The sequence below is a fragment of the Ranitomeya variabilis genome, chromosome 3 (genome assembly GCF_051348905.1).
Source record: "Ranitomeya variabilis isolate aRanVar5 chromosome 3, aRanVar5.hap1, whole genome shotgun sequence".
Lineage (NCBI taxonomy): Eukaryota > Metazoa > Chordata > Amphibia > Anura > Dendrobatidae > Ranitomeya > Ranitomeya variabilis.
The window spans coordinates 442,268,262-442,284,025 of record NC_135234.1 but is presented as its reverse complement, the minus strand read 5'-3'; the positions used below and the strand labels follow the sequence as shown (position 1 = coordinate 442,284,025).

The 15,764-nt window shown below is 45.7% G+C and overlaps 1 protein-coding gene across 1 annotated transcript in view; it reads left to right on the top strand.

The window, feature by feature from the left end:
• Nucleotides 1-15,764, top strand: part of LOC143817709 (uncharacterized) — a 281,558-nt gene that overhangs the window by 36,098 nt on the left and 229,696 nt on the right. Inside the window, exon 8 of the mRNA XM_077299196.1 lies at nucleotides 2,089-2,197. Within this exon, the coding sequence (XP_077155311.1) occupies nucleotides 2,089-2,197 (109 nt within the window). The remainder of the gene's footprint in view (nucleotides 1-2,088; nucleotides 2,198-15,764) is intronic.

The following is a 15,764-nucleotide window of genomic DNA, read 5'->3' as shown; positions in this document are numbered from 1 at the left end:
TAATTCTTCTCTTTTCCATTAGGTCTATGACATCATGTGATAAAAAATGATTAGCTATATCATTATAAGCTCTATGTAGAAACAGGAACTCTATTTTCCCTGCATGAGTAAGGAATCACTGCAAAAGTCCCTGACAGGGGGAGGAGGGAGCAGCTGAGTCAGGAGGTGAATAGGGGGATGATAAATGCAGGGAGAAGAGACTTCCTATTTCTACGTAGAGCAAAGAAAAGAATTATCTAGGTACAAAGGCAACACAAGCAATTGTAACTACACAGTGTTATATAATAATATGATGACTGCAATACAGTATTAATGGTGCTATATAAATAATAATAATAATAATAATAATAATAATATATTATCAATAGTTTTCAACAAAGTCCAAGAGGAAACATATATAATGTCTTTGTATAACAAAGAATAACCCTTCAGATCACAAATGACCAGTTGAGTGGCAGTGCTGTTAAAACCACAAAACATCCATATACTTCATAGTCACATTTCGATGAACAGTTGTGTACTTAGCTTAATGGCATCTTCTTTCAACGTGTTTTCCCCCGCTTTTGGTCAGGGTTATATCAGGGAATTCCTTCAATCAGGACAAGAAAAGGAGACCATAAGCCATGCTGCAATGAAGATAAAAGCTCACAGGTCCAGACAATATGCCCTCACATAGCCCCCTACATACAATATGAGAATCCACACAGCCCCTTACATACAGGATGAATCCACACACCTCCCCCTACATACAGTATGTGCCCCCACATAACTACCTATATACAGTATAAACCCCACATAGTTCCCTATATACAGTGCGAGCCCCATATAGCCTCCTATATACAGTATGAACACGCACATAATCTCCTATATACAGTATGAGCCCTCACATAGCCTCCTATATACATTATGTGCCCCCACATACCCTCCTATATGCAGTATGAGCTTGCACATAGCCTCCTAAATGCAGTATGATCCCCACATAGCCTACTATATACAGTATGAGCCCGCCCATAGCCTCCTATATATTGTATGAGCCCACACATAGCCTCCTATATACAGTATGAACCAACCCATAGCTTCCTATATACAGTGTAAGCCCACACATAGCCTTCTATATACGGCATAAGCCCGTATGTAGCCTCCTACATACAGTATGAACCCGCACATAGCCTCCTATATACAGTATAAGCCCCACATAGCCTTTTGTATATAGTGTGAGTCCCTATATAGCGTCCTGCATAGAGTATGAGTCCCTATATAGCCTCCTGTATATAGTGTGAGCCCCTATATAGCCTCCTGTATACAGTGTGAGCCCCTATATATCCTCCTGTATTCAGTGTGAGCCTCTATATAGCCTCCTGTAGACAATATGAGTCGCAATATAGTCTCCTGTACACAAAGTGAGCCCATCTATAGCCTCCTATGTACAGTACTCATGTCTCATACACATATTAATAAAAAACCAAAAGACATACTGATATACTCACCTCGCTCCTATTACCCTGGCGTTCTGCTGCTGTCCCCGAGGCTCGACTTCTCTGGTTAGCACGTACATGCTAGCGTGATTACGTCAACGCGCCAGTACCTGCCGATGACAACGTGCTGGCACAATAGAGGCGACAGGAACTACTCTGGAGCTGCGCTGCCATTCTACATCGTCTGCAACGCAGGTCCAGGAAATCTCCCTGCTGGGATATATGCACCACACAGAACATTATAATGAGGGCATGGGCCCCCTGGAGCCTCGGGCCCCGGACGCTAGCCCAGATTGCCCTCATTATAATCTGCCTATGTTAGCATGAGATATATGACAGATTCTAGTCATAAAGGAGATTGTAGAAAAACAAGTTTTGAGCCAGTCAGATCAGTTTTCTATGAAATGGCACAGTTCAATAGATTATTTCTACACAGCAATTTAGGTTGATATAATCTCAATACATAGACTTTGGACAGACATTTGTGTTAAAGCCATTGTAATTTCTGGCCACTAACCAATGTGCATGTGAGTATTAATTTTTGGCTTTATGCAATTTAATAGGGCATCCTATTTAATAGCTGATTCTCATTTTCTTTTCTTCCATACTACAGATATTATCGTCAACCCAAAGTATTTCTAAATCTTCTGAGGCTAATGTCTAATGAAGTGAGCGAGATAGCTAGGTGCCACTTGGGAACTAATATATTAGCCAGACCACAGGTAAGAACTCAAGGTGCCTGTATTTGTGTAAGGATCCATAGTACCAGGTAAAATGCATAATTGTAGGAAATTGACTACATTTTACATCTACAGGTAAAGGGGTAGGCTATATCACTGAAGCGATGATAACTGTTAGATCAGTGTGGGCTTATTCATGTTCTCCACTCTTGCAACTCCATTAAAGTCCAAGAAACTAGGGTTATCCAAAGATGCAAGGAGAAAGAGGGCAAAAGTTCCACATTCTAGCGACTTGTCCAGTACTAATGATGGGCCACAACTTATCTAGCCATTATCAAGTATCCAGTGGGTAGGTAAAAAAAAATTAGGCTTGAATACTCTTTAAAATGGATTGTTCCCTTCAAAAAACTTTTTGCCATATGATCAGTCAGTTTTTAAAAAAATGCAAAAAACAAGCAATACCCAAGGGGCGGATTCTAGAGATGTTCTTCAAGTGCAAGCCACAAGAGCAGTCAAGAGATTGTACATAGGAGGTGAAGGAAAGATTGGTGTCAAACATAACACCCAGACAGCGAGCATGCTGCCTAGGCGTTATTGTGGTGCCACACATTACGAGGGAGATGTCAGATTTATGGAGGTTAGTAGACGGTGGGAGCAGAAGAAGTTCAATGTTGGAAACTACGGACAGACAGTCACTGGTGTTCTGTATTACAGCGAGGGTAAGGTCAGGATATGAAGTGTATAGTTCTGTGTCATCAGCATAAAGAGGGTACTGAAAGCCAAATTTGCTTATGAACTGTCCAACTGGGGCTGTGTAGAGAGAGAACAGGGCCAAGGACTGAGCCCTGAGAGACCTTAATAGTGAGAGGAAGAGAAAAAATTGAGCCAGAAAATGATACACTAAAGGCACAGTCAGAAATATAGGAAGAGAACCAGGAAAAAGCAATGTCCTTTTATGCCTAATGAGTGGTGCATAGAGAGTAGGAAGTGGTGGTCAACAGTGTCAAAAGCTGGTCAAGAAAAATGATCAGAGAGTGGTCACTGTTACATTTTGCTGTCAAATGTTTGCTGGTCACTTTGATGAATGCAGTTTCTGTAGAATGTAGGGGGCAGAAACAATACTGTGATGGATCTAGGAGTGAGTTAATGGAGAAGTAACGGGTAAGGCAGGAGTAGACCAGGCATTCCAAAAGTTTAGAGAAAAAGGGGAGATTGGAGACTGGTCTGTAGTTATTTGTGCAGGATGGGTCAAGAGAAGTTTTTTTTCAATAATGGCGTAATGATAGTGTTTGAAGGAGGAGGGGAAGATACCGGAGGAGAGGGAGAGATTGAGGATTTTAGTTAGGTGAGTAGTGATAACTGTAGAGAGAAACTGGAGTTGAGTGAAGGAATGGGGTCAGTAGTTCATTTAGTAGGGCGAGAAGAAGAGAAGAACCTGGAGACTTCTTCTGTGACTGGGTCAAATGTGGAGTGTGAGTCAGAGGAGGTGAGGGCAGAGATGGGAGTCCCAGCACTTGGAGGCTGGGAGCGGATTTACTGATGGATATTTTCTATTTTCTCTGTAAAGTGGGAGGCCAGATTATTAGCACAAATGTGTGTGATAGGGGCTTGTGTTTTAGGACTGAGGAGAAAGTAAAATGTGTTGAAGAGTTTTTTGGGGTTGTTGGATAGTGAGGAGATCAGCGTGGTAAAGTAGGTCTGTTTGGCGAAGTGAAGAGCAGAGTTATAGGTTCTTAACATGAATTTGTAGTGGATAAAGTTTTCTGGTGTGCAAATTTTCCTCCATTTGCGTTCAGTAGTCCTAGAGCATCGCTGGAGAAATTACGTTTTCTATGTGAGCCGGGGCTGTTTTACTCTGTTTTTGGAGGTTCTGAGGGTGTGGGGTGCTACTTTGTCCAGGGCACTTCTGATAGTTTCTTTGCAGTGATTTACATCCAGATCAGGACAGGAAATAGAGGGGATTGGGGACAGTTGTGAGTGTAGGGAGTCTGTAAGGGTATGAAGGTTAATGGCTTGTACATTTCTGAATGTGTGATAGGTAGGAGTGTGCACGGGTCGGCAAGGATTTGTGAGCATGAAGGAGAGAATGTTGTGGTCAGAGTTATCTAGTTAGGAGATTGAACAGAGCCGGCAAGGATGAGATCAAGGTTGTTGCCGTCTTTATGTGTCTCAGAGGTTGAAAGCTGTGAGAGGCCAAGAGAAGTGGTTAGAGATAGAAGCTGGGATGCAGACGGGTAGGTAGGGTTGTTTATGGGGATGTTGATGTCTCCCAGGAAAAGGATTGGTAATTCTGAGGACATGAAGTGCAGCAGCCAGGAAGAAAAACTGATCAAGGAACTGAGTGGGTGAGCCTGGGGGACGGTATATGACAGCTACTCTGAGGGAGAGGGGATGTAAGAGCCTGATGGTGTGGACTTCAAAAGAAGGGAATGAAGGTGATGGAACAGGGGTGATGATTTGGAAGGAGCATTGTGAGGACAGGAGTATGCCGACACCACCACCAAGTCTATTTGCTGGTCTCGGGGAATGGGAAAAGTGTAAGCTGCCTTAATAAATAGTGGAAAGGGAAAACAGTGTCAGAATTCAGGTTTTGGCGAGAGCCAGCAGATTAAGAGAATTGTTCTAAAAGTAGTTGTGCAGGTAAGGAAGCTTGCTACAAACAAACCGTGGATTCCAGAGTGCACAATTGAAAGAGGGAGATGGAGTACAACTAATGTTAATAATACTAGCAGTGTTCCAATGTGAGGTGGGGGAGGGTGATATCTATCTATTTATCAATCTATCTTTGAAGCATGGTTTGACATTCAGTATCATATTGGATGGCAAACTGCAGACTTAACCCCTTAACGACCGCCGATACGCCTTTTAACGGCGGCCGCTAAGGGTACTTAATCCACAGCGCCGTTAATTAACGGCGCTGTGGAAAAAGTGAATAGCGCCCCCCAGAGTCGGATTTTCTCTGGGGTCTCGGTTGCCGAGGGTAGCCGAGACCCCAGAGAACATGATTCGGGGGGGTTTTACCGACCCCCGAGTTGCGATCGCCGGTAATTAACCGTTTACCGGCGGTCGCAACAAAAAAAAACAAAACGCGATTTGCCGTTTAATTTCTCTGTCCTCCGATGTGATCGCACATCAGAGGACAGAGAAATGTGGTCCCCGATGGCCCCCAATAGCCCCCCAATACTCACCTACCTCCCCCGGTGCTCCTCGTGTCTCCCCATGGGCGCCGCCATCTTTTTTCCGGGAAAAAATGGCGGGCGCACGCGCAGTGCGCCCGCCGCCCGGCACCCGGAAGATCTTTGGGGTCTCGGCTGCCGGGGGTAGCCGAGACCCCAAAGAACATGATCGGGGTCGGTTTGCACCGACCCCTGCTTTGCGATCGCCGGTAATTAACAGTTTACCGGCGACCGCAAAAAAAAAAAAAAAAAAAAAAGCGATCAGTTATTTCTCTGTCCTCTGATGTGATCGCACATTAGAGGACAGAGAAATAGGGGGATTCGGGGACCCTATCATACTCACCCGGGGTCCCTGGGTCCTCTTCTGTCTTCTCCTGCCAGCCGGCTTTTTCATCATGGCGGGCGCATGCGCAGTGCGCCCGCCATCTGCTGCCATCTGCCGGCCGGCAGGAGAAGACAAGTTGGGGCTAAAATTAGGGTTAGGGTTAGAGTTAGGGTTAGGGTTAGGGTTAGGGTTAGAGTTAGGGTTAGGGTTAGAGTTAGGGTTAGGGTTAGAGTTAGGGTTAGGGCTAAATTTAGGGTTAGGGTTAGGGTTAGGGTTAGGCTACTTTCACACTAGTGTTTTTTGGCTTCCGTCGCAATGCGTCGTTGGAGAAAAAACGCATCCTGCAAAAGTGCTTGCAGGATGCGTTTTTTCTCCATTGGCTTGCATTAGCGACGCATTGCGACGGATTGCCACATGTCGCATCCGTCGTGCGACGGATGCGTCGTGCTTTGGCGGACCGTCGACACAAAAAAACTACATGTAACTTTTTTGTGCGACGTGTCCGCCATTTCCGACCGCGCATGCGTGGCCGGAACTCCGCCCCCGCCTCCCCGCACCTCACAATGGGGCAGCGGATGCGTTGAAAAAACAGCATCCGCTGCACCCGTTGTGCGGCGCTTACAACGCTAGCGTCGGTACGTCGGCCCGACACACTGCGATGGGCCGAGTACGACGCTAGTGTGAAAGTAGCCTTAGGCTTCTTTCACACTTGCGTCGGTACGGGGCGGTCGCAATGCGTCGGCCCGATGTACCGACGCACGTTGTGAAAATTGTGCACAACGTGGGCAGCGGATGCAGTTTTTCCCGTCTCCCATGACAGCACACCTGAGGGATCCGCCCAGTCAGGACAGGAAACCTACTGAAATAAAAGGGCGGTACCTCTCCCTCGCTTCAGTTGGGTTTCCTGTCCTGATGGGAACCCCTTGTGCTGAAGAACGGCGGTTCGATTTTATTAATAGAAGATCTTCTTACCCGCTCCTGTCCCGGCACTGGAAGCACAGGCAGGGCGCCTGTATGTCGGCCTTCAGGAAGCGGTAGCGCCGTTCGCAGATCCCATAGGGCTCTTGCGCACGTGCGGGCGTCGGTCCGGCACAGTCCGGACTCCTGGGGCCGGTCTCTGTCCACCACGCCGCTCTCTCCCCCTCAGCTGGGCCACTTCCGGGTGCGCGGCTGACGTTTCGCGCAAGGTACGCTGGGAGTGGGCGTGCCCGCGTGACGTCAGACCGGCGCGCCGGATCCAAGATGGCGGCGCCCATGCAAAGAACGCCGGTAACGCCACAGGCTACCCGGCGGTATCCAGGGGGAGGAAAAAGAGCGCAACGGTCACCGGAAGAGGTGGGAGCACGAGTACCCTTTATTAAGGGAGAAATAACGCTGGAACAACGCTCATTTCCATGCAGCTATCCAGACATGGAGGATCGTATGGAACTCCAGCAGCAGCAGCAGCCTTTACAGCAGCAGCAGCAGCAGCGTGAGCCCCTTTCAAGTGATACGCCTGCTCACCAGCGTACCAAAAAAGATAGCCGCTCGAGTGCAAGGAGTGGCAAACGCCCTGGTCGGTCGTCTCAGGATTCTACCCCCAGGAGAATCGTCCAACGTGCTCCTAGTCCGCCTCAGATTCCGGTACCGTTTGTGGTCAGCGGGTGGTGAGTGATCTACGTGAATGTCACCCTGGTGGTAATAGGCTACATTTTCTGTTTACTTGGCAGGCGCCGAGGAAGGCTAGCTCCAAGACCAGGAATAAGGAATGTGCCCTCTGTAGAGCTCCGTTGGCAGTCCAGTGGCAAAAAAGTCTTTGCATAGATTGTATTCAAAAAACCATCCAGGAAGAAACCCCTGACTTTGCCTCTAGTCTTAGGGCAATTATTAGAGCTGAAGTAGAAGGCTCTGTTAAAGCGGCCCTTAAGAAAAAGGGTAGTAGAGACCCAGAACCGGTTTCCGCGTCGGAGGTTTCTCATTCTGAAGAGGAATATCAGGAGGATCCGTTGTCTCCCTGCTCCTCCGCCTCTAAGTCCCCTGGCTCTTCCTCAGACAGTGATATTGGGGGGCGTCCATGCTTTCTTACCGAGAACATGGACAAACTGGTTAAAGCCGTTAGAACTTCTATGGGCCTAAAAGACGAGAAAACAACCAAATCCCTGGAGGACATTATGTTCGGAGGGTTGGAGGAAAAAAGAAAACGTACGTTTCCCGTTAACTCCAAAATAAAAGCCCTTATTGAAAAGGAATGGAAAAAGCCGGAAAAATCGGGTAATCTGCCCTCGGCTTCTAAAAGACGTTACCCCTTTGAGGAAAAAGATTCAGAGACTTGGGATAAAGTACCTAAGATAGATGGCGCAGTAGCAAAATCCTCTAAAAAACTATCCCTTCCTTTAGAGGACTCTGGGGTATTAAGGGACCCCTTAGATAAAAAGGCGGACGGTTTCTTAAGACACACCTGGGAAGCAACCGCAGGCGCACTGAAACCGGCAATTGCAGGAACCTGTGTGTCTCGTTCCCTTATTGTCTGGTTACAGCAAATAGAGGAGCAGTTGACATCTAAAGCCCCAAGAGACGAAATTTTATCTAATGTGACTATGGCTAAAGGGGCAGCCGCCTTTATAGCAGATTCATCAGCAGATTCCGTAAGGCTGGCGGCCAGAGCTGCAGGTTTATCCAATGCAGCTAGGCGTGCTCTCTGGTTAAAGGGGTGCCCGGGAGACCTGCCCTCAAAAAATAGACTCTGTTCTATACCATGTGATGGCCATTTCCTCTTCGGTAAAAAGTTGGAGGACATTCTGGAAAAAGCCGGTGACAGGAAAAAAGGTTTTCCTCGCTTTCCAGTGGACTTTAGAAGGCCTTATTTTCGGAGGGGCAAATTTAGTAGGGGCCGCCCCCCGGGAGACAGAAGGGGCTGGGACTCCAGAGACAAAAGGGGATCTGGATATATGTTTAAAGGTCCCTCAACTTCAACTAAAAAGCCCTCCCAATGACGCCAGGCCAGTAGGGGGGAGGCTTTCATCCTTTTTCCCAGCATGGGTAAACATCTCCCCCTCTCATTGGGCTCTGATGGTGGTCAAAGACGGCCTAAAAATAGATTTTGTTTATCCACCGCGACGGACTTTTATTTCAACACCCCAAAGAAAAACCCCGGAAGAGCAGCTAGCCTTGGAGACAGAGGTACTAGAGCTGGTTTCAAAACGTGTTCTGGTAGAAGTCCCGCGGGAGGAACAGGGAAAAGGTTTTTATTCCCCTCTTTTTTTGATAAAAAAACCAGACGGGTCTTTAAGAACTATCGTCAATCTAAAAAACCTCAATCAATCGGTAAAAAACTGTTCCTTCAAAATGGAGTCTATAAATACAGCGATAAAACTCCTGTTCCCACAGTGCTTCATGGCAGCTATCGATTTAAAAGACGCCTATTATCACGTCCCAATTCATCAAGATTTTCAAAAATTCCTAAGGGTAGCGGTTTATGTCCAAGGTTGTCTCAGGCACTATCAGTACGCTGCCCTCCCGTTCGGCCTGTCAATAGCGCCAAGAATTTTTACCAAGCTGATGTCAGAGGTCATGTCCTTCCTCCGCTCACGGGACGTGGTAATTGTTCCATATCTGGACGACTTCCTGATAATAGGGAACTCAGCGGCGCACTGCCGGTCACAAATAGAAGAGGTTACGACGACACTAGAATTGCTGGGGTGGAAAATAAATCTTGCCAAATCAAGGTTGACGCCGGAGCCGGTTCAGTCCTTTTTAGGCCTGGTTCTGGACTCCGAGCGTCAGCTTTGTCTTCTACCAGAAAACAAGTTGGTCAAAATCCAAAATCTGGTGGAATCAGCAATTCAACACCCTGTAATGACTTTGAGAAAAGCAATGTCCTTGCTGGGCTCTCTGACGTCCTGTATACCCGCAGTAAGATGGGCTCAATTCCATCTAAGATTATTACAGTGGGAGGTCCTGTCGGCGCAAAAACTGTTAAAAGGGCGTTTAGAGGGCAAACTGTGTCTTTCATTGGGGGTAACGGATTCCCTAAAATGGTGGACCATAAGAAATCATTTAACATCTGGGGTCCAGTGGGTAACTCCGATAGAACAGGTCATCACCACAGACGCAAGCGGTACAGGATGGGGAGCTCATTTAGGGACTCTTTCAGTTCAGGGATCTTGGTCCCATCTAGAGTCTCAACAGGCGTCAAATTTAAGGGAATTAGGGGCCGTAGAAAGAGCTGTGAAACACTTCCTTCCCATCATTCAGGGCCACCATACCAGGGTCATGTCGGACAATCGCGCAGTGGTGGCATATATCAACCACCAAGGGGGGACGAGATCCCCTTCCCTAATGAAGTCAGCGTCTGTCCTCCTACAAATAGCAGAGCACCACCTGCTATCCCTCTCTGCTCTTCACATAAGGGGAATCGAGAATTCGAGAGCAGACTACCTAAGTCGCAAGACACTGAGGCAGGGGGAGTGGTCTTTAAATCCCCGGGTCTTTCAAGAGATAGTGCAGGCCTGGGGCTTACCTGTGATAGATTTGTTTGCCACCCTAATCAACAGGAAGGTAGACAGGTTCTGTTCACTAGACCCGAGGGAGAATCCCTTCGCAGTAGATGCCCTGCAGATTCAATGGGATTTCAGTCTCGCGTATGTGTTTCCACCAATAGCAATGATACCAGCAGTAGTGAGGAAAATCAGGATGGAGCAAGCGAGAGTAATATTGATTGCTCCATTTTGGCCGAAAAGACCTTGGTTCTCCCTCCTGAGACAAATGTCTATAACCGATCCGTGGATCCTACCAGAGATTCCGGACCTTCTAACCCAGGGCCCAATATGCCACTCTCAGGTGAAGGGCTTCCATCTTGCAGCCTGGAATTTGAGAGGGCATTACTGAGTAGGCGGGGGTTTTCGCCAGGGTTAGTTTCCACCTTATTAAAAAGTAGAAAACCAGTAACATCTAGAATTTACGGTAGAACGTGGAAAAAGTTTCTGGATTTTTCGGGGCAACCTTTGGGGGACAAGGCTCCTGTGGGTACCATCTTAGAATTTTTACAAGCGGGTTTACAACTGGGGTTGGCAACCAATACACTCAAGGTCCAGGTGTCGGCATTAGGTGCCTTATACAATTGTAATCTTGCCTCCAATAGATGGGTGTCCCGCTTTATTAAATCCTGTAGTAGGTCTAGACCGATAAAAATTCAGAGACTTCCCCCGTGGGATTTAAATCTGGTATTAAATGCTCTAACCAATAGTCCATTTGAACCCCTGCAGGAATCATCATTAAAGATACTCACTCTTAAAACGGTACTCCTGGTTGCGTTAACATCAGCCCGTAGGGTGAGTGATTTACAGGCCCTGTCCGTCTCCCCTCCTTACACGCAAATTTTTGATGACAGGGTAGTACTCAGACCAGATCCGGCATACCTTCCAAAGGTCGTACTTAAATTTCATAGAAGTCAAGAGATTGTGTTGCCCTCCTTTTGTAATAATCCTAGGAACCCAGGGGAGGCAAAATTTCATACACTGGATGTGAGGAGGGCTATTGTGCAGTACATATCCTTGACAAATCAGTGGAGAAAAGATCAATCCCTTTTCATAGCCTTCCAGGGTAGTAGGAAAGGATATGGGGTATCCAAGTGTACTATTGCCAGGTGGATTAGGGAGGCTATTTCCTTATCCTATGCTTCCTGTGGCGCCCCGATCCCTGATGGCATCAAGGCTCACTCCACCAGGGCCGTGTCTACTTCCTGGGCTGAAAAAGCAGAGGTATCGATAGATCAAATTTGTAAAGCCGCTACCTGGTCCTCTCCGTCTACCTTCTTTAGACACTACCGGCTAGATCTATCCTCCTCGTCTGACCTTACCTTTGGTAGAAGGGTGCTGCAAGCGGTGGTCCCTCCCTAAGGTGTTCTTTCTCCAAAAATCTCTCAGGTGTGCTGTCATGGGAGACGGGAAAACACCAAGGTTACTTACCGGTAGCCGGTTTTTCCGGAGCCCATGACAGCACCTGTATATTCCCTCCCTTCTCTTTTTCACCCTTTGGTGCGCACTTTTTAGCTGGGTGTATTTTGTTATATTTATAATGTGGTGATGGATTACCATGTACTAACCAAAAGGGCCTCTCATGCTCTGGAAAACCAACTGAAGCGAGGGAGAGGTACCGCCCTTTTATTTCAGTAGGTTTCCTGTCCTGACTGGGCGGATCCCTCAGGTGTGCTGTCATGGGCTCCGGAAAAACCGGCTACCGGTAAGTAACCTTGGTGTTTTCAACGCATCCGCTGCCCAGTCTATGTCCTGGGGAGGAGGGGGCAGAGTTACGGCCACGCATGCGCGGAAATGGCGGACGCGACGTACAAAAAAAAGGTTACATTGAACTTTTTTTGTGACGACGGGGGCTAAAGTTATGGTTAGGGTTGGGGCTAAAGTTAGTGTTGGGGCTAAAGTTAGGGTTAGAGTTGGGATTAGGGTTAGGGTTTGGATTAGGGTTGGGATTAGTGTTACGTTTGGGATTAGGGTTGGGATTAGGGTTAGGGTTGGGATTAGGGTTAGGGGTGTGTTGGATTTAGGGTTTTGATTAGGGTTATGGTTAGGGTTGAGATTAGGGCTGTTTTGGGGTTAGGGTTGTGATTATCGTTAGGGTTGTGATTAGGATTATGGATTGGGTTGAGATTAGGGTTAGGGGTGTGTTGGGGTTAGGGTTGGAGTTAGAATTGGGGGGTTTCCACTGTTTAGGTACATCAGGGGGTCTCCAAACACGACAGCCAATTTTGCGCTAAAAAAGTCAAATGGTACTCCCTCCCTTCTGAGCTCTGCCGTGCGCCCAAACAGTGGTTTACCCCCACATATGGGGCATCAGCGTACTCGGGATAAATTGGACAACAACTTTTGGGGTCCAATTTCTCCTGTTACCCTTGTGAAAATAAAAACTTGGGGGCTAAAAATCTTTTTTGTTGGAAAAAAAAATATTTTTTTATTTTCACTACTCTGCATTATAAACTTCTGTGAAGCACTTGAGCTTTCAAAGTTCTCACCACATATCTAGATAAGTTCCTTAGGGGGTCTAGTTTCCAAAATTTGGTCACTTGTGGGGGTTTCTACTGTTTAGGTACATTAGGGGTCTGCAAACGCAACATAACGCCCGCAGACAATTCTATCAAAGTCTGCATTCCAAAATGGCGCTCCTTCCCTTCCGAGCTCTGCCGTGCGCCCAAACAGTGGTTTACCCCCACATATGGGGTACCAGCATACTCAGGACAAATTGGACAACAACTTTTGGGGTCCAATTTCTCTTGTTACCCTTGTGAAAATAAAAACTTGGGGGCTAAAAAATCTTTATTGTTAAAAAATATATATTTTTTATTTTCACGACTCTGCATTATAAACTTCTGTGATGCACTTGGGCATTCAAAGTTCTCACTACACATCTAGATAAGTTCCATGGGGGGTCTAATTTCCAAAATGGGGTCACTTTTGGGGGGTTTCTACTGTTTAGGCACATCAGGGGCTCTCCAAACGCGACATGGCGTCCGATCTCAATTCCAGTCAATTTTGCATTGAAAAGTCAAATGGCGCTCCTTTGCTTCCGAGCTCAGCCATGCGCCCAAACAGTGGTTTACCCCCACATATGGGGTGTCGGCGTACTCAGGACAAATTGTACAACAGCTTCTGGGGTCCATTTTCTCCTGTTACCCTTGGGAAAATAAAAATTTGGAGGCAAAAAGATCATTTTTGTAGAAAAAATGCGATTTTTTTATTTTCACGGCTCTACGTTATAAACTTCTGTGAAGCACTTGGGGGTTTAAAGTGCTCACCACACATCTAGATAAGTTCCTTAAGGGGTCTAGTTTCCAAAATGGTGTCATATGTGGGGGGTCTCTACTGTTTAGGCACATCAGCGGCTCTCCAAACGTGACATGGCGTCCGATCTCAATTCCAGCCAATTCTACATTGAAAAAGTAAAACGACACTCCTTCTCTTCCAAGCTCTGCGGTGCGCCCAAACAGTGGTTTACCCCCATATATGGGGTATCGACGTACTCAGGAGAAATTGCACAACAACTTTTGTGGTCTAATTTCTCCTGTTACCCTTGTGAAAATAAAAATTTGGGGGCAAAAAGATCATTTTTGTAGAAAAAATGAGATTTTGTATTTTCACGGCTCTACGTTATAAACTTCTGTGAAGCACTTGGGGGTTCAAAGTGCTCACCACACATCTAGATAAGTTCCTTAAGGGGTCTAGTTTCCAAAATGGTATCACTTGTGGGGGGTTTCCACTGTTTAGGCACATCAGGGACTCTCCAAACGCGACATGGCATCCGATCTCAATTCCAGCCAATTCTGCATTGAAAAAGTCAAACGGTGCTCCTTCACTTCCAAGCTCTGCGGTGCGCCCAAACAGTGGTTTACCTCCACATATGGGGTATCGACATACTCAGGAGAAATTGCACAACAACTTTTGTGGTCTAATTTCTCCGGTTACCCTTGTGAAAATAAGAATTTGTGGGCGAAAAAATCATTTTTGTGAAAACAAATGCAATTTTTTATTTTCACGGCTCTATGTTATAAACTTCTGTGAAGCACTTGGGGGTTCAAAGTGCTCACCACACATCTAGATAAGTTCCTTGGGGGGTCTAGTTTCCAAAATGGTGTCACTTGTGGGGGGTTTCCACTGTTTAGGCACATTAGGGGCTCTCCAAACGCGACATGGCGTCCGATCTCAATTCCAGCCAATTCTGCATTGAAACAGTCAAACGGTGCTCCTTCACTTCCAAGCTCTGCGGTGCGCCCAAACAGTGGTTTACCTCCACATATGGGGTATCGGCGTACTCAGGAAAAATTGCACAACAAAATTTGTGGTTAAATTTCTGTTTTTACACTTGTGAAAATTAAAAAAAATGGTTCTGAAGTAAAATGTTTGCAAAAAAAAGTTAAATGTTCATTTTTTTCTTCCACATTGTTTTAGTTCCTGTGAAGTACGTAAAGGGTTAATAAACTTCTTGAATGTGGTTTTGAGCAGCTTGAGGGGTGCAGTTTTTAGAATGGTGTCACACTTGGTTATTTTCTATCATATAGACCCCTCAAAATCACTTCAAAGGTGATGTGGTCCCTAAAAAAAACATGGTGTTGTAAAAATGAGAAATTGCTGGTCAACTTTTAACCCTTATAACTCCCTAACAAAAAAAAAAAATTGTTTCCAAAATTGTGCTGATGTAAAGTAGACATGTGAGAAATGTTATTTATTAACTATTTTTTGTGACATATCTCTCTGATTTAAGGGCATAAAAATACAAAGTTTGAAAATTGCAAAATTTTTAAAATTTTCGCCATATTTCCATTTTTTTCATAAATAATCGCAAGTAATATCGAAGAAATGTTACCACTAACTTGAAGTACAACATGTCACGAAAAAACAGTCTCAGAATCAGCGGGATCCGATAAAGCGCTCCAGAGTTATAACCTCATAAAGTGACACTGGTCAGAATTGTAAAAATTGGCTCGGTCATTAAGTACCAAATTGGCTCTGTCACTAAGGGGTTAATTGAAAAGTGACTTCCGAAAGTATTCACCCATCTTGGTATTTTTTGTGTTTTGCTACCTCACATCCTGGAATTTCACTGTATTTTTTGAAGGGTTTCAATCAGTTCATGTAAAGAAGATGCCTACAAGTGTGAACATTTTGTATTCTTTTATTGTGAAGCAAACAAAAAATAGGACAAAATAACAACTTCTGTGTGCATAACTATTCACCCCCCTAAAGTCAGTACTTTGTAGAACCTCCATTGTGGCAATTACAGCTGCAAGTCTCTTTGGATGAGTCTCTATGACCTTACCACACCTCACTACTGAGAGTTTTCTTATTCATAAAGGCAAAACTGCTTTATCTCCTTCAAGTTAGATGCTTTCCTCTGTTGAATAGCAATCTTCAAGTCTGACCACAGATTCTCAATTGGATTAAGGTCTGGGCCACTCCAATACATTTACACATTTCCCCCTAAACCACTAGAGTATTGATTTAGTAGTATGCTTTGGGTCATTGTCTTGTTGGAAGGTGAACCTCCTTCCAGTCTCAAATCACTTAACATAACAGACTGAACCAGGTTTTGTTTAAGAATATCCCGGTACTTCACGCCATCCATC